General features: G+C 33.4%; 1 protein-coding gene across 1 annotated transcript in view; it reads right to left on the reverse strand.

Moving 5' to 3' along the window:
• Positions 1 to 27,169, reverse strand: part of ck (unconventional myosin-VIIa ck) — a 28,971-nt gene extending 1,802 nt beyond the window's left edge. Inside the window, exons 1-13 of the mRNA XM_085193424.1 lie at positions 26,965 to 27,169; positions 18,576 to 18,624; positions 11,677 to 11,937; positions 11,185 to 11,463; positions 10,496 to 10,780; positions 8,690 to 10,285; positions 8,197 to 8,424; positions 4,999 to 5,238; positions 4,657 to 4,821; positions 3,965 to 4,249; positions 1,398 to 3,863; positions 971 to 1,170; positions 397 to 664 (exon numbers count right to left, since the gene is read on the reverse strand). Of these exons, the coding sequence (XP_085049550.1) occupies positions 397 to 664; positions 971 to 1,170; positions 1,398 to 3,863; positions 3,965 to 4,249; positions 4,657 to 4,821; positions 4,999 to 5,238; positions 8,197 to 8,424; positions 8,690 to 10,285; positions 10,496 to 10,780; positions 11,185 to 11,463; positions 11,677 to 11,937; positions 18,576 to 18,593 (6,291 nt within the window). The 5' untranslated portion in view covers positions 18,594 to 18,624; positions 26,965 to 27,169. The remainder of the gene's footprint in view (positions 1 to 396; positions 665 to 970; positions 1,171 to 1,397; positions 3,864 to 3,964; positions 4,250 to 4,656; positions 4,822 to 4,998; positions 5,239 to 8,196; positions 8,425 to 8,689; positions 10,286 to 10,495; positions 10,781 to 11,184; positions 11,464 to 11,676; positions 11,938 to 18,575; positions 18,625 to 26,964) is intronic.
• Between the last annotated feature and the right edge of the window lie 285 nt (positions 27,170 to 27,454).

Consider the following 27,454-nt stretch of genomic DNA (forward strand, 5'->3'; position numbering starts at 1 on the left):
GTTCGAGAGGTTTACACTGAGCTTTGCATTTGTACTAAAAGTATAGCCAGAAAAAACCTTTAAAAATTATATAATTAGAGATCGAAAAAATATCAATTCTTTTGCGTCGTTTTAGTTAATAATCAATCCTTCCGTTTCAATCACCATGAAATTGTGTCTTAATTTTTTTCTTTTTTTTACTGATTGGTCTGTTATATGTATATTTTTTCCATTTTTGTACAGTAATGTTCCAACTTTATTTCACTTTCAGTAAAATCAAATACAAAAATAAAATATGAAGTATGAAAGAGGTATAAGCAAGTGGTCAAAAAGCACAGCTTGTCTTATCTACCTCGCGGACTGTAAAAGACAAACAGAACATCCTATTCTTTAAAAAATTATATACATTAGACGTACCTTAGATTGCGGATGAATTAAGCTGACTCCATGTTTATTAATGGCGATAAGCAGTAGTTCAGGATAATTGGGTTCAGTAGTCTGTTTTACTTCGAAGAACGCGGACCCAAATGTCGGCCATCGGTATATCACTTTGAGGAAGGTTATTTTAGCATCTTCAGGAGTCATGCCCGCGTCTTGGTTGTAGGAGGCGACGATAGCGCGTTTCCAGTCGGCTGAACTCTGCAGCTTAATTAGATCTGCTGGTATGAGCTCTCTAAGCATTTGTCTGTAAATAAAAATATTATATTTGTTTTAATAACAGCAGTAAAATCACGCTTAATAGTTTCGATAGCCTGTCCACGTCCATTTTGCTAATTTAATAATATATTATCGAATGTATTATATCGATTACTAGAGTACAAAACTAGCAACTATATGAACTCTCGTATATATATTATTTTCCTAACAACCTATTTATCACTAATAGAATAGCCTGTAACTTGTGTTATTTTGCCAGTCATTTTGTCAGACATATCAATCGATTGATATCGAATAGATTTCATATCGGCCACAAAAAAACCTTTCCACTTACGGAATAGCCTGCAACTCCTGTTTGTTGTCACCAAACCGCGCTCTATAGGCTAAGGCGGCGAGGCGCGCCGCTTCCTCGCGGCCGCAGCGGTGGTACCCGCGTAGTAGTTTAGGCAACTCCTGGTGGAAGTGGAATATCACGTCGGCAGCACGATCCTTGCCCGGAACTGTGTTTGTCCATAGTTTCTTCATGAAGAATACCTGTTTGGATATAAAGACATTATTTACAATAAAATGAAGTCGTCGTAGCCCGTTGGCAATTCATAAAAAAATATATAATATTGTTGTTAGTACTATAAATAAGACTGGAATACCTCTTTTGGTTTTTTTGTGTTCGTGTTGGTGTACACAAATAAATAAATAAGTTGTTAATGTGTAATGTTGTTAATATACAATTGTTAGAGTATTGCTTTACAGGTTCTTCTTACCTGGTAAGTAAACTGTGGTGTTATTCCATCTCTAGTTGGTCGTGCCTTCTTGATCCAATCCGTCAAATGTCGTACAAAGTCAAAGAAAAAGTCCCCTTCCGGTACCGATATCACTTTATCCGCAATCTTCACGAATAGACTGAATCCTTCACTAGACCGTAAACTCAATCTCTGTGCGATGTTCTGACAGAAATCTTTTGCACGAGTCGAAGAATCTACTTCAAACGCTTCGTCTGTATCATCTGGGAAGTAAACTTTGTGAAATATTTGTGTAGTTTTGTGCTGAATAGCTTCAACTTCTACTTGGTGTGGAGGATATTTTCTTTGACCATTTCGTAATGTCTTTTGTAACCGTTGTAGGGAATCCTGAGCTATTGGATATCTCCTCGTTCTGAGGAACAATGTTAATTCTCTAAGAAGCCCTTGACTACATGCAAATAATCCAGATGCTAACCACATTAGCTCCCAACCCCTCTCTTCTGACATTCTGTTCCTATTGTCTGTCAACTGTTTCATTACTTGACAGTATATTTCATCTCGTAAAATTTCGTGTTTCAGAGGGCCATCAAATATATGGTCCGTATATTCGTTTCCTATTCTGGGACGTTTCGAAGGAAGATCTCCCATGTATTTAAGTATGGCCGTAAAAGCAAAGCATGCTTCTTCAGCTAATTCCTCTTTGGCCTGCAATTTCTTTAACAATGGCTGCTTAATTGGTTCCCGTGAATGTCGCCATAGTTCCTCAGCACCCCTTTTTGCCGTAGATAATGTTAGAGCTTTGGATGTAGTTCGCTTTGGCGGTAATCTGAAGTGGTCTAGTGCATATTCTAATAAATTGTGTGGTTTGTCCCTAGTTTCAGTTCCATTAAATGTGTTTGTTGGTGCTTTTCGTCCGTGTTGAGCGCCTTCTTGACAGAATAAAGCTAATATATCTGGAGGTGGTTTTGACAAAGCGGGTAATACATAAACTGTTTCAGCAGGAAAATCTCCTCTTTCCATAGACCTTTCACAGCGACCAATACACCAACCATTATTAAGCACTGATTCTCCGGTACTGTCTTCTTCTAATATTATCAGATCTCCTTTTTGGAAAGTCAAAAAACTAGAGCCTTCACCTGGTGCTTTATAATCTTGTAATGCAATAACAAATTTCGATCTCTTCTTTAGACCTTCTAAGAAATATACCACTAAGTCACGAATATCCTCAGCATTTGGACTTTGGAAAGTAAATTCTTCTCCCCGAACTGTAGACAAACTGAAAGTTTGTGTGAAAACTTTATTAGTTTTCTGACTGGACACCGTCGTTATCTCAGGAAATGATAATTCGAGAAGAACTTGCTCCTGATCATCAACAACATATACTCCAGTCCAGTTAACCGCTATTATAACATCATTTTTAGGTAAATTTGGTCCTGAATTTCTGTAAGCCTCATAGAATCTTGAAAACAGTAATGGCCATTTGAACTTTGCGTAGCTCACTACGTCTTCCTTCACTCTATAAGCAGGTACTTTCTCTTTCACGTAATAACTTTTTTTATACGCTTGGACTACAAGGGCTCCCCATCTGTCAACAGCTTTTTCTACACCGGTTAGACAATAATCTGGTATATAATTCGGTAACAATGTGTAAAGACGTTCGGTGTTCATATCTTGACCGTACTCAATATAATATTGCTGAGCTGCTATCATAGCTAAATCTTCTTCTTTATCACATCTATATTCACCAAATTTGACCCCTCTAACAACTTGTTGATAAATGAGATTTGTTGCAACTTGGTCTTCAGTAGGGTCGTGCCAAGGTGCAAATATTTCCTTTCTAAAGAATAGACGCCAAGGAGCATTTCTTTCTTGTGCACCTTGCTCCTTAGCGTATTGCTCACATTGAGATATCGCATCCATCACGTGATCACCACCACTACCTAATGAACTCACTTTATCGAACAATGCAATGTACAATGAAAATCCAAATTGATCTCGTAAACCAATTTTATCTGATAATTGATTGCACAATTCCCTCGCAGTAGTTGCAGAATCAGCTAATAACGTTTTAGTGTTTCCGTCCATAAATGTTATTGGTAACATGATCGGTTTTTTAGATTTTGTTGCTTGAAGTTCTAACCAAGACGGCGGTTGATTTCTGGTACCATTGTTAAATGTTCTTTTTAAACGATCTTCGCAGTAAGGAGCATAACCGGGAGGACCTTCTCTTATAAATGCCCTAAGATAATTTACAAACTTTTCACTAGGTGCAAAACATCCAACGCACAAGGAAAGTAAAATCCAACCACGTGCATGTGACGATTTTGAAGGATTATTTGTCAATTGCTTGCATATTTGGCAGTATATTTCATCTCGTAACTCTGCTCTTAAAATTCCGTGGCCTATGATAAAGTGTAGTTTTTCTAAATTCGATGTAGGTCTCGATTCTAACCACGATTGGTAGCTATCTGCTGTATATTCTTCATCCTGAAAATATAAACAAATGCATTCAATCATTTCTTATTTAAATAAGAGGATTATTTTGAATGTGGAGTAAGCAAATTCATTAATCTGAAAAGAAATATTACCTGAAGTTTTCTTCGAACATCTTCACCTAGCTTATTTTTTCTTTTCAAAGTCAACGATACGAGCTTGTGTCTGATTGACCTTGGCTTTTGTTTATTTAAATAAGCATCAGGGTCCATTCCCATCATTTGTGCTTCTTGGAACTCCTTTGACCTTATAAAATTCCTTCCAAGAGTTGCAGTTACTTTGGACATAACGGAAGTATTGTCTCTGTCCATTGTATGATATCTTGGTTCTGGTAAATCTCCAGTGAAACGTAAAATCGTAATCCATAACGCTTGAGCCGCCTAAAAGTAATACCGCTATCGTGAATTATGAAAGTCCATTAAACTTATCTGATGTATGTAAATGCTTATCGCTTTAAGGCACGTAATCTAATGTTAGTTATTATATAGCAATTAACCGTCTAATCCAATCCAAATTGAAAACAAGCAATCTTTTTCTTTATGCCGTGGAACGCTTTAAGCAATTTTACAACAATTAGAGTGTTTTTTTTGCGAATTTTGTAGAAATTAATTCTGATATAGTGAGGAAACTAATTATTTTAACTAGCTGTAATTTTAAACGGACAGGCAGTTGTAAATTGTTCATAGATTTGTAGTTATGTTTTATTTGACCTAATAATAATCTGAATTTAATAAGCAATTAGATTAACGCATATGCAAATGCAAATTGGCCGGAATTAGAATCTTACCAACTGATCTCCCTGTGTGTGTAATGGTAACAATGGATGTTTTAAAGGTTTTCTAGAATATTGGTGTGTAACATTGCCTTGGAAATACGTTGCCGCAAATTTTTGGAATTTAAATTCTGAAAGATCCTCTTCATCTTCAGATGTTGTCTGCATTGGTGTTACCATCTGAAAAGGATTTTCCCCATTTTTAGGTTATTATCACAAAAGTTCGCGACACAAAATGTTCATAAGTTTTTCATTAAATAAATGAAAGAATGGCTAAAAATATATCTTTTTTTTTTGTATGATAGATTATTTATAAATCATCTTATTTTTTAATATATATAATGGCAAAACACTTACCTCCTGTTGGTCAGCTCGAGGTTGTGGAAGGTCACTGAAGACTGAAGTGTCCTTGGGAGCTGGCGCTTCACTACTAGAATCGGGGAGGAAATCAAACATTGCTTCCACCAACTTGCTATCATCTACCGGCTCATCTTGCTTCCTTGCAGCTTCTTGTAACAACGTCCTCTTTGCTTCTAGTTGTCGTTTCTCTTCAAGGGCTAATTCAGCTTCACGTCTTTCCAGCTCATACATGCGTTCCTGATTATAAGATTTCTTATTTAAAATGCGTTTCATAAGATTTAACATTTTGTGTTTGTGTTTTTAAATACGTTTCTCCTTGCTTCACACACTCAAAGATTAGAATCAAAACGATAAATCATCGTTTAAAATATGAAATTATAAAAATATTATACACATTACAAATCAAATAAACCCTTTGCTTGTTAGCGAAGGGGTATCACTCACAATATGACGATTAAATTCTCTTTTTATATCGACTGCCTACATATCTATTGACACTAGCTATCCTATTACAATAAGCCGCTTAATAGTTTTAACTTACATTACATATATTAGATAAATGGAGAAAGTTAGGGTTGACATACTTTGACAAGTTATACTTGCCCAGTTATCAGGTTGCCGTTTATAATGCAGTACGAATCCATGATTTTGAAAATCAATATCGTGTATATTGAGCCACATGTTCCTTTAGCAAGCACAACCGATGTTAGTAGTTTTACAATACATACTAAGTAAACTCTGGTTTGGTTACGTGTTTCGTATAGTTATCCGACCGCATCCAGGTCGTTCGTAATTGTATAATGCTGCATGGTCGATTAAGACCGGCTCTTGCGTAAGGTGGATCAGGTGCTGTTTTAGGTAATCTAGCTTTTGATTACGTTCGGGATAGCAATATATTAGTAAATTTATTTACCGGATGTATTATAACTAGTTTTAATGAATATTAACTGATATCTTTAAGTTTCTCTTATAAAACGATATATTGTGGATTGTTTTCATCGTTATCGAAGCCAGTCGTAGCGCAAGGGTACAAGTGTGTGGCTGTTAACGCGACTGGTTGTGGGTTCGATTCCCATTCGAGTAAATTAGATATTTTATATTTTCATTTCTTCGAGGTAAAGCGCGGCATTAAGTTTCGCATTGTCTCCAGAATTCGTCGGAAATTGGGAGCGGAGTGTTTTAACACTAAGCTCCCTCTGCGTAACCTGCTACTAGCGGGATACAGTTCAAAACTGAAAAAAAAATAAAAAAGGAGACTGAGAGTACGTCATGTACAGTCTCACCTAACTGCCTGCTTTATGTATATTTTACGAGGCCATTGTAGCAAAAGGGCACAAGCGTATGACTATACGCGGTTGAAGGTTCGGTTCCGCCACTCAACACTCAATGCTTCAAGAATTCAGTGGAAAGTGGGGAACGGAAAGATTTTAAGGGGACGCAGAGTTTCTCAACAGATACCTAGTTTCTTCTGGCTATCGTGCTATGTGCGGGGATATTGTATATATAAAAATATTTTTCAGTATTTGGAACTGCGGAATTTAACTTTGTAATTTGCCTATTATATTAAATATACATTAAAGTGAATACAGTAATGCCTGCTTTATATTACAAAGGCACTATAAGCTTTTTAATAAAAAAGTATATCGAAATTTATATACAAACGGAATACCTTTGCAGTGTCGCAATAGTTCTTGAATGAAATCCAAAAAAAAAAACACTAAATCATATTATTATTATTACCCACAAAAATTATACTACATTAAAGACAAAATATGCAAAAAGTGTTACTAATTTTAACGTAAATAACCAAAATGAAATGGAAGAAAGTGATCTATCAAGATTACATGTGTATGTTATTTTATCATTGCAATCTGAATGACAATCTCCACAATCTAAGATAAAAGTATTTAATTAGCAATTAATTTATATGTTTTATTTATATCTCTCCTTAACTTGTTTGACGCCATCATGGCGCAGCGGAACAGTGACTAAGCCAATGATTATAGATTCTATTATCACAAGGAGTAATTCTTATAATTAAATTAACTTCCGCCTTATAACAAGCAATGTTTAAAATTGGTGAAAAGTGGAGAACGGAGTGTAGTAACTGCTTACTGAAATATTTTTTTATTTGAATTACACATTTTTATATTTGAAATCAACGTCAATATCCATGAATGGCGAGTGCAAAACTTAACTAACTGCCTTATTATGAAGATATTAGATCAAACCTCGCAAATAAAATATAAAAAATATATTATTCTATAAAGGTAATATAAATAGAGAGTTTGAAAAATAAAAGGAACAGTGTGTTTTTTTTTTCATGTAAATTTAAATAAATTATCGAAATAAATATATGTGTACTGTTACTTTAATGCCGTTTCAATAACATTAAAAAATATTAGAATATAATGAATTATCATTTTCCTGCTTTGTAATAAGATATTTTTTAACAATAATAAAAAAAGACAATATTCATAACGTACCTCTGACAATTAATAGAAAAAAATATATACAGCCGTTTAACGGTATGCACTCAAATAAAGCTTGAACAACAACTGAATTTGTTAAATCATAATATAAAATGTTTTTATTAAAATATTCTTTTCAAAAAGTGGGTTAATTATTTTGGATGTTAAAACATAATTTATTATGTTATATTGAGCGAAAACAAAAAATAATGACTCTATCATTCATTAGTAAAACTATTGATAAGGAAAGAGTAACGTCGTGATTTTCGAATTAACTTGATGGTTATGAGTTCAAAATTCAATGAGAGAATAATTTTCCTTTCAATATTTTAGTTTCTCCGGTGTGAATTGCGTCATGCATAAATTATTCCAGATTACTTTAAAATTATTATAATATGAAGTCTAAAATAAGAACCGAGATAGGCAGGAACACATTTAATATTTTCTTTTCCTCGCTCTGATTGAGTTTCGCCAATGAACACACAATGTATGGAGAATTTGGTGGAAAGTGGGGAACGAAAGGGAACGGAGTGTCTTAACACTAGATTTCACTGGTTTCCCTGCCTACCCTGATATTTTTAATGAAAAACTTTATATTAATGATCAGATTATACCAATTTCGCTCAAGTTTCATAATAGAATAACTTAGCAAAATCGGTTTGTCAGCAAAGTATTTTAAAACTGGTTCTATAAAAGGCGCGTCGTCGCAATGCAAGGCACTTACTCGATAATTCTGTTCCGCAATTTCCTTAGCTCTGGTGTTGCCCTGGTGCTGCAACCTCTGCTCCTCTTGCCGTCTTAGACGTAAAGCTTCGTTATGAGCGATGGCATCTTGCTTCAGCCTACGGAACTTTCGCATGGCTATCAAGCGCCTGGCGTGACTCTGTATTTTCACTATAGCCCACATTTTGTGGCCATACGATCTTCTAACTAAATAACCTCTTGCAGCTGCCTAAAGCATAAATTGTGTGTTTAAATTAATGTTTATTTAAATTTTATATATTGTCAAATTATATCTTTCTTTTTTGTTTTAGTGTGCAAATATAATACATTGTTTTTTAAACTAATAAATAAGACATTTCTTATTATTAAAAAATATAAAAATATATATCTGAAATGATTTAGAATAAATGGCATATAGAATTAGCATCTTTACTTTCAATTTTTTTAGCAAAGCAAGTTAAAAAAAATGGTGGAAACTACAAATAAATACATACTTGTAATGATACGATGTGCCCTCGCAAATGTCTAAATCGGTGAGCCAACACTCGCGCCCTGATCAATGCTTGTAGTCTCGCGTATCCCACTTTCATCTTAACATATCTTATTCTTTGCAATTTTCCACGCCAATGTCTTTGTATTAAAATGGCAGCGGCTCTCATTTTCAAAAACCGCCGCCTATACACCCACCCTCGAATGGATCGTTGTAAAATCAATATTTTCCTCGTAAGAACTCTATCTCTCTCCTGCTCAAGGAATAGATCGTGTGCGTCTTTCAAGAATACTTTGGTATGACCTAATTGATAATCAGATTTGCCTAAAACTGTAGCACAAATTTTCGCTGTGGCAGCCCTGCAGTCAGTTTTATGAGCAGGTGGCACTCCAGATATCAAAAATCGATATCTTTCCACGAATTCCTTAAAACTATGTCTTATTGGATATCCAGCTCTTCGAATTCTAATCGTTTCCATCATCCCGGAATATCTCAATTGCCTACAGCACAGACCACGATCAAACATCATTGGCTTTTTGAATTCATTTGGTTTGATACATCTTATAAAGAAAGGTTGACAAGTTCCCAAAGTTCTCATAAGCAGATCTAAGCTCTTTTTAAATTGAGTAGACAACGTCGGTGTCCGTTTCCGTGTTTCCGATCCCATTGCTATGTCTTCTTGAAAAATGTGTTGCAAGAATTTATTTGTCGAGATATGAATTAATTGCAATAAATCTGCACTAAATGTATCCCGATTCTTTTCGAGGAACCCTCGTGTATCATAAAAGACAACTCCAGCGAAGTGATTCAAACCAAAACTGGTGTTGATATCTGATTTAGGTTTCAAATAATTTCTGTGAAGGCCGTGTGTTTTATGTAATTTTGCTAACATTGTTTGATCTGTACCTTTTGGAAATTTAGATTCTTCATCAATTAAAGCCATTATATTGAGCTGCTTAAGAGCAATTAAATCTAAAGCATCCTGATTATCTACAAATTCTATGTGCTGCCAATTAATACCTTCGTGATTGTATTCTTCTTGCTCCAATTTAAATATATGTCTAACAAAAAACTGTTGAAGATTCTCATTTGCAAAGTTTATGCAAAACTGTTCAAAGCTGTTGTGATCGAAATTCTCAAAACCAAATATATCGAGAACACCAATAGCAGTCCGCGTGGTCGATTTTGGTTTATAAATAGCCGTATTTATTTTTCTAACAATTGTAACAAAGAGGCGACCATATATACCTTTAACGAATGCATCTCTTATATCTACTGATTGAGTCTTACTTAAAGTCGATACTACCGTCTCTCCATGAGCAAATAACGTTTTTCTTGTTAGAGCACCAATTAGTGACTGCGTTGGAACTCCCAACAAGGTGGCAACTCTTCTGACATTTGCCTGTTCTATAATTTCTGTAGCATCTAAATTATCTATAACAGTAGCTTCATATTTTATATTACCACAATGCAAAATGGCAGCCAACAATTTGAGTATTTCCCATATCTCAGCTTCTGTGAATAAAAGTACTTTCATCGCTGATCGAATATCTGCAAATTCTGCTGCATCATCTCTCCCTTCGCATGTGAAACTTCCTCCCTGCAATTAAACATTAATAATCATGGATTTTTGGTTAACTTTTTTCAATTATAGTAATATATCAAAATTCAAAATCTTCTTTTAATTAAGTAAATAATCAGCTTTGCAATAGTATACGTCGTTCATTATTGTTTTCATGTCTGTTTTTATACTTAAATTTAGAAAAATATACCGTTTGAATTAAATATAAAAATGCTTTAAATAACTTACCCCAGATAAGTATCTATAATCGGAAGGCTCATTTAATTCCAATTTCTTCTTTTCTTCCTTCGATAATCCCGCTAATACACAATAAAAAACATGATAATTCCTTTCATCAGTTCCTTGAAACACTAACCTAGACTTCTCTAATAAGTATTGCTCTATTTTGGCTCCTTCAATAACACCATTGCAATTAAAGTGTATGTCGATGTATTTACCAAACCGTGATGAATTGTCATTACGAACGGTTTTAGCGTTACCAAATGCTTCTAAGATCGGATTTGCTTCTAAAATCTGAAAGTATATTAAAAATATGCTATTTATTATTTTAAAAACCAACGATATATGCATATAATAACAATGATAGCATATTAAAAGTTTGGAAATATAATTATAGTGATTATAATCTCAATCTACTATTACAGATTATTATATTAAGTATTTTGAAGGTATAATATCATAAGACGCAGTACGGTCGACAAATCGTGGCCGCCCTGGAGTTAGGTTTTTTGAACTTTTGCGCATTGTACACTTGGTAAGAAAATTATCTGATGTAAAAAATTGTAAAATCAAATCTTCACAGCCATTTACATGTAATTCCAGGGTGACCACGACTCATTGACCGTGCTGTACCAAAGCTATATTTAAAAATTATGTGTGTAGTGGTACTAAACAATATAATAGCTGAGATAAAATACCTGTTGCTCTATCCAGGAATGTTTTCCACTGATCGCAGCGAGATATTGCAATATTAACTTAGTAGATTCAGTCTTTCCGGCTCCTGACTCACCACTTATAACAATACATTGATCTTGACCATACCGGCGCATGTGGGCATACGCGTTGTCTCCTATAGCGAAGATATGCGGCGGCAGTTCACCTATCTTTCTTTCTTTATATAACTTAATTTGGTCTGCTGTGTAAATTGGTAATATTTGGTAGGGATTTACAGCTACCAATATTGAACCCGTATAAGTCTGAAAAAAGAAACAAAATAGTCTGAATATTTATCTTCTTCTTCTTCTTAACGTGCCTCTCCAACTAGTGAAGGTTGGCAGCAGTTGAATATTTATACAATTGTAACAGTCTTAACACTAGATTCCCTTGTTCCCTCTGCCTGCTATGCGCGAAGTACAGCGTGAAGTTAAAAATATATAAATAGAACTAAGGACAACTATATCCATACTTACATAAATGAGGTTATCATTGTATCGAATAAGCAGGTTTCTAAGTATACCAGCTTCGTGCAGATCACCAAGTGAGATCATATCCTCGACCCCATGCACGGAGGTGGCATGCATCGCCTTGATGCGCCTCTCCGGGGGCAGCCATTGCTCTTGCCCATCGTCATCGCGTACGCGTATACGCCGCCCTTCTGCGGCGAGGACGCGCGCGCCGATGGCCACGTCGAACTCCCGACCTGACACCGGCTCGATCCATATGTAATCACCCTGAAAAAATAATATTGTATTCTTTTATTTTCCTTTAAATTACGTATAGGATACAGATTTGTAAATATTGTCCATATTAGTCAAGTTGTTTTGACGTTCTAATTCTAAAATTTACAAATAAGTTGCTTAATTCAGTGTTTGGCAATGTTCTTCGGGTAACAACGTGGATTATTAATTATCACTGTTACAAGCTGTCTGACCTGTCTGAAAACCTTAATAATCCAGATTTCAGCACTTATCAATGTTATTTCGAAGGTCAGGTAGCATTCATTAAAAACTGTCTATATTACTTAATATTTTCGTTAATTGACAAAAAATATATATTTCATATACCAATTATAAAAATCATATGGCACAAATCAGATAAGCTTCTTTCGAAGCATGTTCATACATAAAGATCAGATGAAAACAAAGAAAGTACTAACGAATTCAAAGAATGTCTGAGCGGACACCACCGAAAGTAAGCGGAAATGATACTTTAATCGTAGAATTCAATAGAAAGTGTCGCTCCTTATACAATATACATACGTTCAATCTATTGGCGATACACTCACGTCTCTTGAACGTCAATTATTATCTAAGCTTTGGCGAAAGTAAGCACGGGTCAGTGCTTTCATGTTTTAAGCTAATAGATAAAGACTAGAATCTAGATTGCAACATTAAAATGTGAACTAAAGTATATAAATGGAATAAACATGTAAACAGGAAATGTGTTACTAAATGCTGTTAGACGTACCTCGAATATTAAATCCAATTCATAATTCATTTTTTATTAATCAAATTGAACATTTTAACAACAATAAGTACACATTTTCTAATATAAGACTATTAGTTCGAAATGACAGAAGACGAATAACTACATTTACAACTTTATCAGTGACCGCGTCTCCCGGAGGTCGATCATTAATTGTATTACTTGACAGACGGGACTATTATCTTTATTCTTTATGTTTTAAAAAAACAATATGTTATTATAGTAACCAAATATTTGGAACAAAAAATATGATTTTCCCGTACTTATTATAGGATGTAGATTTAAAAAATTTTATTTACACTTTCAGTAGATTATAAATGAAGTAAAATATTAGTAAAATTTATATCGTAGTTTAGTACGTTAAGGATTGAGGCGGCAGAGTTATCATTTAAATTTTGGGTTTGATTACAGAAGAATAAATATTATTATTGGATATAAAATTTTGACAAAAAAAAAAGGTTTCGCTTGATTTATGAAAAAAATTTAGTATCTACATTTTTTTATTTATAGCACTCCAACATGATAATCATTCATTATTATCCAGCTGTGAGTTGTGTGTGTTGCGAGTTGTTTTTTTTTTTAATTATTGTTTAAGGATTAAATTTTATTTATTTAAGTAAATATCAGTAAAGCTTTAAACCTTTACAATGTTATGTTTATAAAAACAATTCTAAATTATGCAACTAGGTATATTATATTATAAATTATACAACTTACAATAATAATGAACACTCGCGCCACCTTTTGTTTCGGTTATTTAATAAAATGTCTCACGACATTCATTTACTACGCAGATGCCAAGTAAAGAGTTCTAGAAATAAAATTCCTCTTAAGGTAAAAAGGTTAATCATTTTATCTTTTCTTACTTAACTTTAAAGTTGTTGTTAACAGAACACATTAAATTAGTGCTAAAAGCAAGCTTTTGATGACAGAAAAGATGTAAAATGACAGAAAAGATGACAGAAAAGATGTAAAAAACAATAAGTATAGATGGTATAGATTAAGCACATAAAAATAAAATTAAATCAGCTTCATGCTGTAACCCGCATACAGCAGGGTAGGTGAGGAAACCTATTGTTGAGACACTCCGTTCCCCACTTTCCGCTGAATTTTTCGAGGCATTGCGTTCGAGTGGCGGAACTCAACGCCTTGACGTCAGAGCGAAGAATTCAATATATTAAGAGAAATAATAATTCATTCTCTCGAGTGGGGATCGAACCCACAACTGTCGCGTAACAGTTACACCCTTGTGTCCCTGCCCCACGAAGGCCTCTAAATTAAACACAATTTCAGTAGAAATTTGCATTAACAAGATAATTATTATACTAAAGCTTATTTTAATAATTATTCAGTCCATATTCGTAGCAGATAAAGCTCTAATTGATTACATTATTTTCCAATTCCTACTTTACCGGTCTTCCAAACTTGTCATGAATCCCATTATTAGTGACTTTCCAAGCTTTTATATGTATCTAACATAATACACAGATTTATTATAGAAAGTATTTCAATTACAATATAACGAATGCATCTCATTAAATCATGTGCTCATTACAATACGAGTACATATACGGCGTACAAAAAAAAAACTTATTAAAGTATAATTTAAATGCTTTCTCTATTAAAATACCGGTTAAGTGCGAGTCGGACGATCACCAATCGCTTCCGTACCAATTTCAGGGTTGTAGGTCAACGGGAAGTACAGCTTATAAAAGATGACGAAAATTAAATGCGATGGACAAATAATCAAAAAAAAATTCAGAAAAAACACAAAATAATAAAAGTACTCAATAAATTCAAGAATAATGTGAACATTTCTCAATAGTAATATTTCTCAATCATTTACTATAAAATTAACTCATAAAACTAGTTTCGTTTCGAAACTGGAGTCCTCCCACGTTTGCCTTTAATAAGTGTACTGCAAACTTGAATACAGTCCGAGTATGTAGCCACTCTCGCTCTTTATTTGGTATGTCCTGTTGTCGCTATTGAGTACCTACGCGGCTTCTTAGGTAAACATATTTACTATGAAAAAGATAAAAATATTTTTTGTATCAGTAATACGGCACTCTGGCACCAAAGCAATAGCCCGGCGATAAGCTCCGCCAATCAACATGCAATGTCTAAATTTTGTTTTACTTATAACCAAACTTTAATAACTAATTAATATATCACACACGAACTGTAATACGATGAGAGCACATAAACCATTATAATAAGCCATTCATAATACCACAATCGTAAATCTCTCGTAGTAGAGCAATCTTTCGCGCTTTAAAAAGCCAACTCGCTATATCAATAAAGCATTTTCCGCACTTTTAATCCACAATCTTACAGATTATGTGTGTCTGTCTGTGTGTAAGTATAAGCCGTAAGGTGAACGGCCTGTAGTGCTAGATTCTGCCGGAATGTGCCAAACGCACTGATCGGAACCCGCCAGCCGTGTTTCACTTTCCAACACGATTTTTGAAGTTTTGGAAACATCATTATATTCTCTAACAGGCCTCAGGTGATGACACGGATACCAGTCCTATTGTACAAACTAAATTATTGAATTAACTCTAATTAATATCAAATTTAAAAAATCCAAGGCAAGGCAAAAAGTTTTCCACGTTTTTGTGAAAACAATTAGTTTATTCAATGTGTGGCAGTCAATATTTTGCCTTGGTCAAGGTCGTCGTTTTATTTTATTATCATTACTTCTCAGCTCTAGAAGCAAAGATTTCTTTGAAAATACATTATTAAGCTTTTGCTACCTATTTGCTAAAATGATCGTGATTGTTATAGACAGTGTAGTATATATTTGAAACTAGGTTTCATGTCTTAACTGTAATATGTTGTAGGGTTCCGTACCTCAAAGGACGAACGAAACTCTTATAGGATCACTTCGTTTGTCTCTCCGTCAGCCAAGTATGCATCGTTTAATGTAATCAAAACCTATAAACCTATAGAGTACCTATAGTTGTGAAATATAGCACAAAGTGAGAACATACAACACAAATAAAGTAAAAAAATTCGAAAAGTGAAATATGCCTACTAATTTGCACTTTTTTTTAAATATATATTAGAAACTCATATTTGTAGTTTATTTCGTATAAAATGAGTACATATACTCATATCTGCATATTTAAGTTTGTCAACTTTATTCTCCACGTATTCAAGACCTATAGGGTATTTTTTATACTATTTAAAAAAAATATATTAAATATGACAAGAAATAAATACTTTCAGTATCAGTACTTTAACTTATAAAAGTTGTACTTCTGATTGAGGTACAATACTGAAATTAGTACGAAACTCTCGGTGAACGAATCCAACTCGCACTTGACCGGTGTTTTCGTAAAGCTTAGTGGCTCTCAAAGCTTTACACTCGAAAAATTTTAATAAGTTTTTATCATTCTCGTTTATTCTTTAACAATATTTAAATTATAACTTTCATTTGTCAATACAAACGCAAAATTTACCTTCTTATTAACAAACATTAATCTTTTACGACATACATAATGGTATTCATTTGTCGCGTTTAGCTCTCGTGAGGTTCGCACGTACTCTTACTCCTCGACTCTCATTCAAAGGGGTTAATGTTATTCAAGGCGAGTCGGTTCGGAGCCTTGAACTTTGATCTTGAGTTCATGTAAACAATTGTGCTTATTTGAATAATGTTGTAAAAGAAAGACTAACATATGTGTTTTTAAATTGCGAGATAGGTTTTAGTTCTTAACTCCATATATTGTTACAGCTTATTTTTGATATATCTTAAATGTTATTTTTCTACTTTTATGCATATTTTAGTTTTTGTTCTTATAATTAATCTATATATAATGTCATTCATTTCATTAATATTTATCTATATGTGTCATTTTTATTAATCTATATATATATAAAAGGACTTGTCCTCACTGACTGAGGTACTGCCTAATTAAATAATTCTAATATTCATATCCATATTCATTGGACAACTATACTTTTTTTATTATTGTATCAAAAATAAATTAATTACGAACAAGGTATCAAAAATAAATTAATAACGACAATAAAAAAAAACTTGTGCGTAAACTTTTTTACCGTTGTATGGCAATGATAAAGTTTATTTTTATCTGTGGCAGTACATACCTACCTATTTCATTTTGACATTATTAATATTTTAAACGGTTTTATTTAGCTCACCCCGTTTGTTTGTTTGTTTGGGTCAAATTTAGTAATTGAAATTTAACCCTCTTCCCGTTAACCGATTGATCTGAAATTTGGTATACGCCTTTGATTCTGGTGACAATACAATTATCCATATTCAATATTATTGTGAATCCAAGATGGCCGCCGCTACAAGATGGCGGACAACTTAGTTTTTTTCAATCCCATCAATATGGATATCAAATGAAAGGGCTTGTCAAGTAGAATTCAGTGGACTATACAAAATCAAAATCCAAGATGGCCGCCACTATAAGATGGCGGACAAGTTAGTTTTTTTCAATCCTATCAATACGGGTATCAAATGAAAGGGCTTGTCAAGCAGAATTCAGTGGACTATACAAAATCAAAATCCAAGATGGCCGCCGCTACAAGATGGCGTACAAGTTAGTTTTTTCGATCCCATCAATATGGGTATCAAATGAAAGGGCTTGTCAAGTAGAATTCAGTGCACTATACAAAATCAAAATCAAAGATGGCCACTGCTACAAAATGGCGGATAATGTAGTTTTCAATCCCATCAATATGGGTATCAAAATAAAGGGCTTGGTAAGTATAATACAGTATACTATACACAATTACAATATGAATCTCCCACCTAAGTCAAAATCTGGTATCCTGTCGAGGACTGTGTGGCTATAGGGTGCCTAAAAATGATACGTCGCTAGGGGTACCACCCAAGGTAAAAGGTAAAAGCGCGCCGAGAACTGTATGGCACTAGGTGGATAAAAATGATATGTCGTTAGCGTTTTCCCCTCAAGATTCAGGCACATCTTGTTGTACATAGCCTTGTCCCTCTATTGGACCTCTGGGGGGGTCGTTCGTAACATTCTCCATTAACCTTGCAATAATGAGACATCGAGCCTCATTTCAACGAATTGAATAGCATGAGAAATAAAAACTAAAAACTTAAAAATAAAAAAGTAAAAAAAAAATTTTAAGTTAAACGGTTTTATATTGCAGATAAATGTACTAAAAGCTAAAAAATAATTTCATAGAAATTATGATTACTAAAATAAAATCGTGGGGACACTTGCTACTTACCACTAGGTGGGTGAAGTCTCACGCTATGTCTTTCAATTGTAGATATTGGACGTGCCCCACGATTTTATTTTAGTAATCATAATTTCTATGAAATTATTTTTTAGCTTTTAGTACATTTATCTGCAATATAAAACCGTTTAACTTAAAATTTTTTTTTTACTTTTTTATTACTTTGAATAATAGTAGCGTAATAATATTTCTATCTAAGTCTAAACGAAGCAAATGGACGTTTGAATGAATCAATGCAATTTCATCGATTCTATTAAAATGCCGATTCATCATGTCTACGTACAAAAAAGAGATATGCATGAATACAATTTAAGAAAACATTAGTCCTACTTGTAATCTGTTAATATAAAAGAATTGCTTGTTTTATGTAAAATAGGAATCGTTTGCTGAATAATTTATATTTTATACAAATCCATTATAATTTTAATCACTTTCCCTTAGTAACTTCGATTACGTGAAGTATTTTAAGAGAATTATTTTATTTATAATGCTCCTTTATTTAAATTATTATCTATATTTTATTTAGTATTCACAAAACATATTATTGCAATAGGTACAAACGTACATACACATGTATTATGAAAGGCATTTTGAAAGGTAATATTTAGACGTAATTTTACATCTGTACATTAAATATACTTACTCTGGTAACGATCACCATGATGGCGCCGACATGTGGTCACCGGCCTGATCTGAAACATCAAAATTATAATTCATTAAAAGCAAGTTTGTAATTAACGTAAATATAATATTATAATAATAGCAAATACTTTTTGTTGATCTTGTAGACTAGTCTACAATACCTTTACTTTAATTGCAAGAATATAAATAAATATTTTGCACACGCACTTATAGAATTATGCACCCAATGAACGACTTTGTTAGCATGAAACGTTACAGGATTTCTAAGACCAATCCTAATGTAATTTACTTATATGGATTGACGGCTATCTAGAGAATAAAACATTGGGGAATAATAAACAATCGATGCTTCTTTGTTATGTTAATTTAATATGCGCACAGAATCGATGCGCGTTCGCATTCGATATAATTAGAATATGTATAGTAACGTTAAAATAACGATTAAGTAAGTAAAGTCAACATCATTACATTATGACTCAATTACATGTGGTTCACAAGTGAAGTCATCATACAACTAAATTACGCCATATTTATTTTTGTCAAGATATTGTTTCCCTTTCCCTGGCTGTCTTTGAATTTTCGGTCTTTAAGTATCAGAGCAAGTCGGTGGACGGATGGCGGAATCTAACGCCGCGCTAGACTATTTAGGGCTCCGCACCTCAAAAGGAGAAAGTGCAACCTTTATATCACTTATCACTTAGTTGTCCGTCTGTCTTGTCTGTTAAATTTTTTATACGTTTTCCAAATAAATACTCATAACCGATTTTTTAAAACTACAAGTATCTACATATATAATAACTTGTTTTGACAAATACCTACTGCATTGAAATGCAAAATTTTAACTGGTTTACATTGTAAGGCCAGCGAACAAACTTGACAAGGATAAAAGGATTATTTTACGTTCAGGGCATGAATTACAAATGCAATGAAAGTAAAAGCGGTTCAAGGCATATCTACATTTGTGTAACGACGCAGGTGTTAAACGCTCAATTGTTTGGTTTCTGGGGAATGTTTAAAAACAGTGCACGCTTCCTTTCAATCGCACAATAAGTGAGTAACTCCGCAGTGTTTGTTTTCACAACAATGAAAAGAACACGTATTTGAACAATATGTGATCTTTTTCAGTTCTCTCAAATTTTTGCTTTTCATGCTACCTCCTATATTATTACAATTCGGACAGATAAAAAGTAAAGCTCTACTTGGCAGTGCGTCTTGAGTGGCGGGACTCAACGCTGTGTGTATGCCTTGGAACCAAAACGAAGAAATGAAAATATTAATAAACAATAATTACTTCCCTTTTGAATCCTAGAACCCAAAACCACCCTGTTACAGTCACACCCTTGTGCCACTGCGCAACGACGGCCTCAATGAAATTAAAGAAATTAAATAAAAGGCAAGAAAAAGACCTAGACGTGAATGTACGCATTTACAACCGTAACTAGTTAGCAATTGTACAATGTACGATGTACGAGAGTAGTGAACGCCCGGAACTAATCGTATCGGAAGTCCTTTCAGCGGACGTTCACTCGGGCGGGGCATTAACGCTTCAATAACATTGGGAAACTCCCCCTACAAATAAACATTCCCTTTATCTTATTAACTCAATTCAATTTAAAATGTTATTTATTCAAATATACCTTTACAAATATTTTTGAATCGTCGAATAAACACAAAGCTACTACCGGCTCCCAAGACAGTTCTTCTGTTGAGAAGATCCGGCAAGAAACTCAACAGTTGCTTTTACAATTTTATTGCTTAATGCAATAATATAATGGTAGCTATCCTGCATGAAATTCAAATAACTTACACTATAAATGAAGATATAATATACTGCATTTTAAATATATGCAATTAGTATTTTTATATAAACACAATAGAAATAACATAGTGTTCCTTCCATACGGGAGTAACACGCCGCTATATAACGGCGACACAACTCGAGATGCTAAAGCGACAGGTTGCTCGACTAGTCACCGTTCCTTATCTCGTTGAGTAAACAATGCTGTGATAATGCGGACCAATCTAAAGATTTAGTGTGCCAAGGTCGTAACAACCATGTACGGGTACGGCAACAATGGAATAATAAATAAAACGTCGCTTATACTATCATTGAAATAAAACAGAAAGTTTTTAAAATGCTAAAACGTGTGTAATTTCAGTTAGTAAGAAATACTAAAATGGCAACAGTATATAGTATTAAAGCATACGTATAACATTACCATGTCGCTTAAATGTCAAGATATCCTTTTTCAATAATACAGCATAATATTATATTGTTTTTGTAAACAGCGTTGGGCTAGCACACACACAGTGAATAGCCCAAGCCACCTGCCTCTGCACCTCTGCAGGCGGTCGCGGGAGACCGACTGGGTTTATACAAGTAAGGTAATTTCCTCTGACAATTTTTTTTATGTGTTGGCTTTATTAACAAACTTATGTGGTTAATATATTCTTATTTTAATTTGGAATATACATATTTAATAATATAAAGATCAGATAGGTAATATCATTTTTTAATTAAGATACCTTGAAACCACCTTTATTCAAGGACTTATGCAATAAGAATGCAACTGCAATGCAATTCATGTCGAAAAGCCAAGTATAATGTATACTGTTAAGATGACTTAAATATTTGTATTATGTTTAAATTAGCAGTTTAAAATATATATTAAAATCTTCCGGCAGTTGTGAATTCAATTTCTAGTGCGCAATGATTATAAGATGCAAAAAAGAAGTGCCCTATTTTTTCACTACATTTTTACAAGAGCGAATTACGTCTAAACAATATCATGCTCAGATTAGTACAGTTACACTTAACACGAAGATACAGTCTATTTTTATATGCTATTTATTTAGGTTCTATTTTTTCATTCTATTAACTTCTTTTTGGCATTTACTTTTGGTATTTATTACAAATACAAATATTTATAGAAAAACTTTCTGATTCTTTTTTTGACTCTGATTTTCATCTTATAATACAAACGGTGTTAACAGAAAATATAATCCCAAAACCTGTATACTTATATTTATGTAGATGGGCACCACAAACGTATATACATTCATAATATAAAAGACGACTTGGTCAAAGAAGACGAGGACGATGCCGGTTAAATAAAGAAAATTAAAGTTTCTATCGTATAAGGATAATAGGAATTCAATACAAAAACTGTGAATAGTAGAATCTATCTGCATATGCGTTACCTATATATATTAAGCATTTATATTTTAACGTGAAGACACCTTACATTGAATAATAAAATTAACATTGTATTACAATTATATGAATATACTAACGACCAGCTTGCGGCTTCGCCCGCTTGAACTACACAATTATTTATTCACTCATCTGAATTACTGCCATGTTCTAGTAACCATATAATTTTAAAGACAATATTTGTACAGTGAAAACTAAAGTTTTCGAAAATTAAATAAAACAATCACTGAACGTCTAGGGAAGTAATAAGAAATATAAAAGTGAAAACTGCATTTATATCGGTTAAGGCGTTTTTGAGCGATTTTAACGTGCTCAAAGAAACATTTTAGAATATTTATTTTGGGTTTACTTTCATTAGTATATGGCTCATACATATCTTTCAAATATAGACACAGATCAGTTAAAATTCTCTAGTAGCACCTGCGCGGCTTCGCCTGCTTCTTATTTATTTAATATTTAAATAAAAGCTTGTTTTTAAAAATATTTTTTATTTCATTTTAAAAAAATGGCCATAACCTGTATACATTACATGTCATTGTATGTTTATATTGACCTGAAAAAATTTTCAGTATTATATCGTAAGGGATCCATTTTTGTTAAATAAAACATTATTGAAGCGACTATAATAAAAATTTTATTTAAAAGACGATTTCATTGTCGTTTTTCTTTGTGAAAATGAAATGAATGAAAAATTATTGAAAGAATAATTATTTTCTATTATTTCCTAGTTTATATGTTCTTAAAAAGATATACTCATATGTACGTACATAGGAATTAGCTTGAGTTTCCAACTGTATAAACACCTGTGTCGCATGTGCTAACAAGTTATGTTAACAGCAACGGGACTACTTCTACAAGAATTTATTGCAAAGTGCAATTTATAAGTACTTATATAAATTTTTTTCGAGGCCAGTCGTGGCGCAGGTTCACAAATGTGGGACTGTAAACGCGAAAGGTTGTGGGTTCGATTTTCACTCGAAAAAATAAAATTTAAATATGTTCATATCTTCGCTGTGGTGTTGGAATTCGGCAAATGGTCGAGTGCTAGTTACAATTTCCCACCAAGGGTTCCGACCCTAATTAGGTCAGCTCAATTCTTGTGTGAAATTTACTATAAATATGTTCGTAGTGGTTTTTTTCTACGGCTTACCTACAAATTTTATTTTTTTCCTTTGTTTGTACTATAAGTTCTTTATGTACTTCTGTCAAATTCTAAGTCTACGGGAAGTACTATAGAGGATTTTATTACACTGCGAAATTCTTACAAAATGCGATAAAAACGATGCATGCTCGTATCTTTTGATTGCATTCATTTAGAAGTTTAATTTTTTTCTATGGCCAAAGGGGCTGTATATTTAATTCAATTGCATACTCCCGCGCGAAGCGCTATCTTGAAAAAAATGCTATTTACAGATTAGCAGCAAGTTGTATAATCGAGTTTCATACCGATTACATGGAAGTTTTAATTCAAAACAAATGAAAAATATCTCAAATCTTAAGGGCAAATCAAGAGTATATCTATGTACCGTATATATATCTATAATTTGTATAAATATAAAATATATGTATATGTCACATTCATATGACACCGTATTGATATTAAACCCTATTGAAACATAGATATCGTATATGCGCAACAATTTGAACTGGTTACCCCTAATATTTGCTGAACCGTATTATGTTTATATTGTTAACAACATACTATACATATGTAGAAAAACTGTTTTTAACGAAAGCCTATGTTTTCTTCTTATATTACTTTTCTCGTTTATTTTATTGAGTATTTTATTTCCAAAATGTAAATAAAAGAAAATTAAAGACACGTATATTTACGGGTTTTATATTTAATTGTGTGCTTTTTGTACAGAATTTGTATAAATAAACATACAAAAGTGACTTTTAAAACTTGTAGGTAAACCATATTGAACAACAACAACATAGCATTCCTCTATTTACTATATATTATGGATAAAGAAATACTTTAACATAAATTGTTTTATATTTATAGACAAAGGGATTGTGACAACCTGGCTTCAAATCTAAAAATGCTACTAGACCTCGTTTTACTATCATTCATTTACATTATCTATTTGGAATAATAAGAAAAGATTATTTCTATAGAAATGATTGTTCGAAACTTCTTTAAATTACATTTACATACTCTTTATATACTAAGTAGGATATGCGTTAGGCTATAGGTACTGCTCGTTTATGTCATATAAATACATTGCTTATGTCTAGTAATTTACAAAGAAACAAAGTATTAGTTGTACTTTGTATCACCGAGTATTAAAAAGACGTGCACAATACTGTCAGTCGTTATGATCGATTGTACATTCAACATTATCAATATTCATAGTAAAGCGGACAATAAGCGTAAAATGTTATTGTTACTGCTTTAAATATAATTATTTCTCATTCTTTTGTTAGTCCATTAACTATTATAATATATTACTAATATGTTAAATATATTCACTTACGAAACTTCAAACATTTGGCTACAAAAAATTACAAGAATGTGATTTTCTATAAGAAAATAAGCTTTTATGGTCAAGCCTAAAATATATAACATTGCAGTAACTAAATTTTTTTTTTCAGCTTCACGCTATATTCCTCTCGTACCTGGACAGGCAGAGGGAGCCTAGTGTAAAGACACTCCGCTCACCAGTTTCCCGTTGAATTCCGAAGGCATTGCGTGTTGATTGGCGGAACTGAAAGTCACGTTTTGCCTCGACACCAGAGCGAAGAATGAAAATATTAAATATTTAATTACCTCGATTATTCATTATTTGAATGCGAATCGAACTCACAACCTGTCGCCCTTATACAGTCACACACTGGTACTGCTGTACCACGTGTGTGTGTGCGACTGGCCTCAAAGTATTAAATATTAATAAAAAAAATATGATACTCTTTTATTGACGAGTGTTAATGATTATGACATTAGTCTATCACGTGATACTCGGTGAAGCCTCACAGTAATGCAGGATCAATAGGCGATACACACTCAACCGATACCACAAATGTAAGTGACGGCAAACAGTAAATAAAAGATAATTTATATCTGATTTGTTTATGGAAATCGGATTCTTGCTTCTAAAAAAAAAGTTATTATATGAAAATACAGCTTTACGCTGTATTCCCCACCAATCACGGTAGGCAGAGGGAACCTAGTGTAGTGTGTGAACACGTTCCCTATTTTCACTGAATTCTGGCATTTTAAAAATTTCACAACTCACTACGAAGACTTGAAGGCTTTCCTATTAAAGGAATTTAGAAATATATCATTTATAAGAGGTCGCTTTCGACGAAACGGTGGACGTTTAAAAATTCAAGTCATATTGTATAGGCTTTGTTGAACAATCGTTGATGCATATTTGACCCCGCGACTCTTTTACAGTGAAAGTCAAGTAACATTCTGATCGAACGAAACAATTTATTGATTCTCATAGCTATTCATTATTGGTGTTCTCTGATATTAGCTACCATTGTTACAGCAAGTTGTAAATTAGGTTCTATGTATTTCGTTCTAAAATCATGAATGAACGAAATGAATGTCAGGGATACATACGAGTCGGTAGTTATCTTCCAAACTAAGGCCATCAAGAGCGTCCTACACAACACCTTATCACATGTTGTGGTCGCCTTAACAAGACGCAAAAGAATCATGGAACCTTCATTTGCCGAGCAAATTAAGGTTCCGTGACTGATATAATGGAACACAACATCAAAATGGCTATTTCCTACACAGACGAGGAGGCAATAAGAATATTACAAAGCCAACTGACTGCATCATAATCAACATGAGCGACATACAAAACGTAAGAACAAGAAAGGCACGGACGACAAAACGGAATGACTTAATATTAGGTTCCCTTTGCCTACCCTGCTGTACGCTGCGAGATACAGCGTGCTGTTTATTTTGATTAAAGACGTTTAAATATACAAATCACGAAATTTATTTATAATCGTGGTCGCTAAATACTATGTTTTACTTAGAATGTAAATGTAAACATTTCCCACAGATGAAATTTGAACGCACAACCATTGCGTACAATCCGGCGCAACCGAACTGTACCGTGACGGCGTCCTACGAGATACGTATATTCGATATCATACAAAGAAATTAATTTTAAAATTTACTCGGAAATATAAAATGATATTTGTCTATAAAGAATATAATTTAAAATTTACACTAAGTATTTAAAATATCATAGGTCTTAACGGATTCCAAAAAATTACGTCATGTGTAGGCGCGTTGAAATCTTTTACATGAAGATTAAGAAAATTTGATTTGACATAAAACCATCGTCCTATTATTTTGGACTAAATGAATTTCTTTACAATTATTTTATAATATTTAATTAAAATTATTAATTTAATTGATGGGCGTCAAGATACAAGTGTTTTTTAATAGTGTCTAGCAAAAAATATTACGTTCGTGTCGGCAGTAGTCATCACTTCGTGTAGTGTTATTTGACACTTCGCCCTACTTGCTCTATTATCAGTTTTACATATAATAGCATTTTAATATTAAATTATATCTTTTCTTAGAATTCTATTATATATTCTCTATATTCTCTATATATATATTCTATTATATATATATATTCTGCACTGAAAGACTGGTTTTTACTTTTTACCATATATTTCACAACTAAAAAACTTATTTGTCTGACTCACTATAGTAAGAATACTGATATTTAAAAGTTCTCAGCATAGTAACATTCTAGCACAATGTTTTTATACTTTCAAAGTAATATAAGTTCGTACAAAGACATCTAGAATAAGTTAATTAAATTCTAATAAGATTCTTAGACGAGTGAAATTTTAGAAGGTGTAAGTTTAACTTACATACGGCCCAAACTTTCCATGGCAACGGTAAATTTAGTATCCAGTTCTAATATTGCGCTACCTCGCCTCTCGAGAAATCTCTGTTGACTTACGACTCACAGCCTCACGCGCATCAACTATGGGTGTCATAATTCACGTGTAAACACCGCTACGTTCTACGTGGAAGGTATATTCATTTCTTCGTTTTTTTTTATATAAGGGAGTTTTTTACCTATAACACTGAAATCACTAACGAGCCCAGCTCAGCTGTAATATAAGTACTTCAGTCACCTGACCGCAGAGTAAACAGCGGTAGGTCATAGTGTCAGATAGCAAAATTTACCGTTAAGATCCGCTGAGTCGCGCCAAGTCAAACGCCAGCACTCGTCGGCATATCACAATCACTTGTTAAAACGACCACGACCACTGGATATCACACGGTACACAGTCACCAGTCACAGATCCTCGACCATCGTCGATCTCGTACGGTGGCGATGCAGGGCCGCGGCGAAGAGCGCATAGAACCACCAAATGCGACGGAGCGTAAATGTTAACCTACCTGTAGCGCTTGCGTGTCGCCCGTCGGCCTACCGGACCGGGGCGACTGCTTTACCGACCGCCTGCGCCGCAATACTTAATGTAATCTGTATTTTATACTAATTAACATATAATTTATCTTTTACAGCTGCCCTAAGTCGTTTTAAATTAAATTATTTGTTAAGTACTATACAATATTAATAAAATTAATGAATTTTGCTAGTGAATTATAAAACTTACTTACATCAAAGCCTTAGTCTGCTTTATCGATATATTCAACGCCATCTGTCAAATGA

This window comes from Heliconius melpomene, chromosome 1, assembly GCF_056956725.1.
Source record: "Heliconius melpomene rosina isolate 202511_hmr_F chromosome 1, ASM5695672v1, whole genome shotgun sequence".
Taxonomy (NCBI): domain Eukaryota; kingdom Metazoa; phylum Arthropoda; class Insecta; order Lepidoptera; family Nymphalidae; genus Heliconius; species Heliconius melpomene.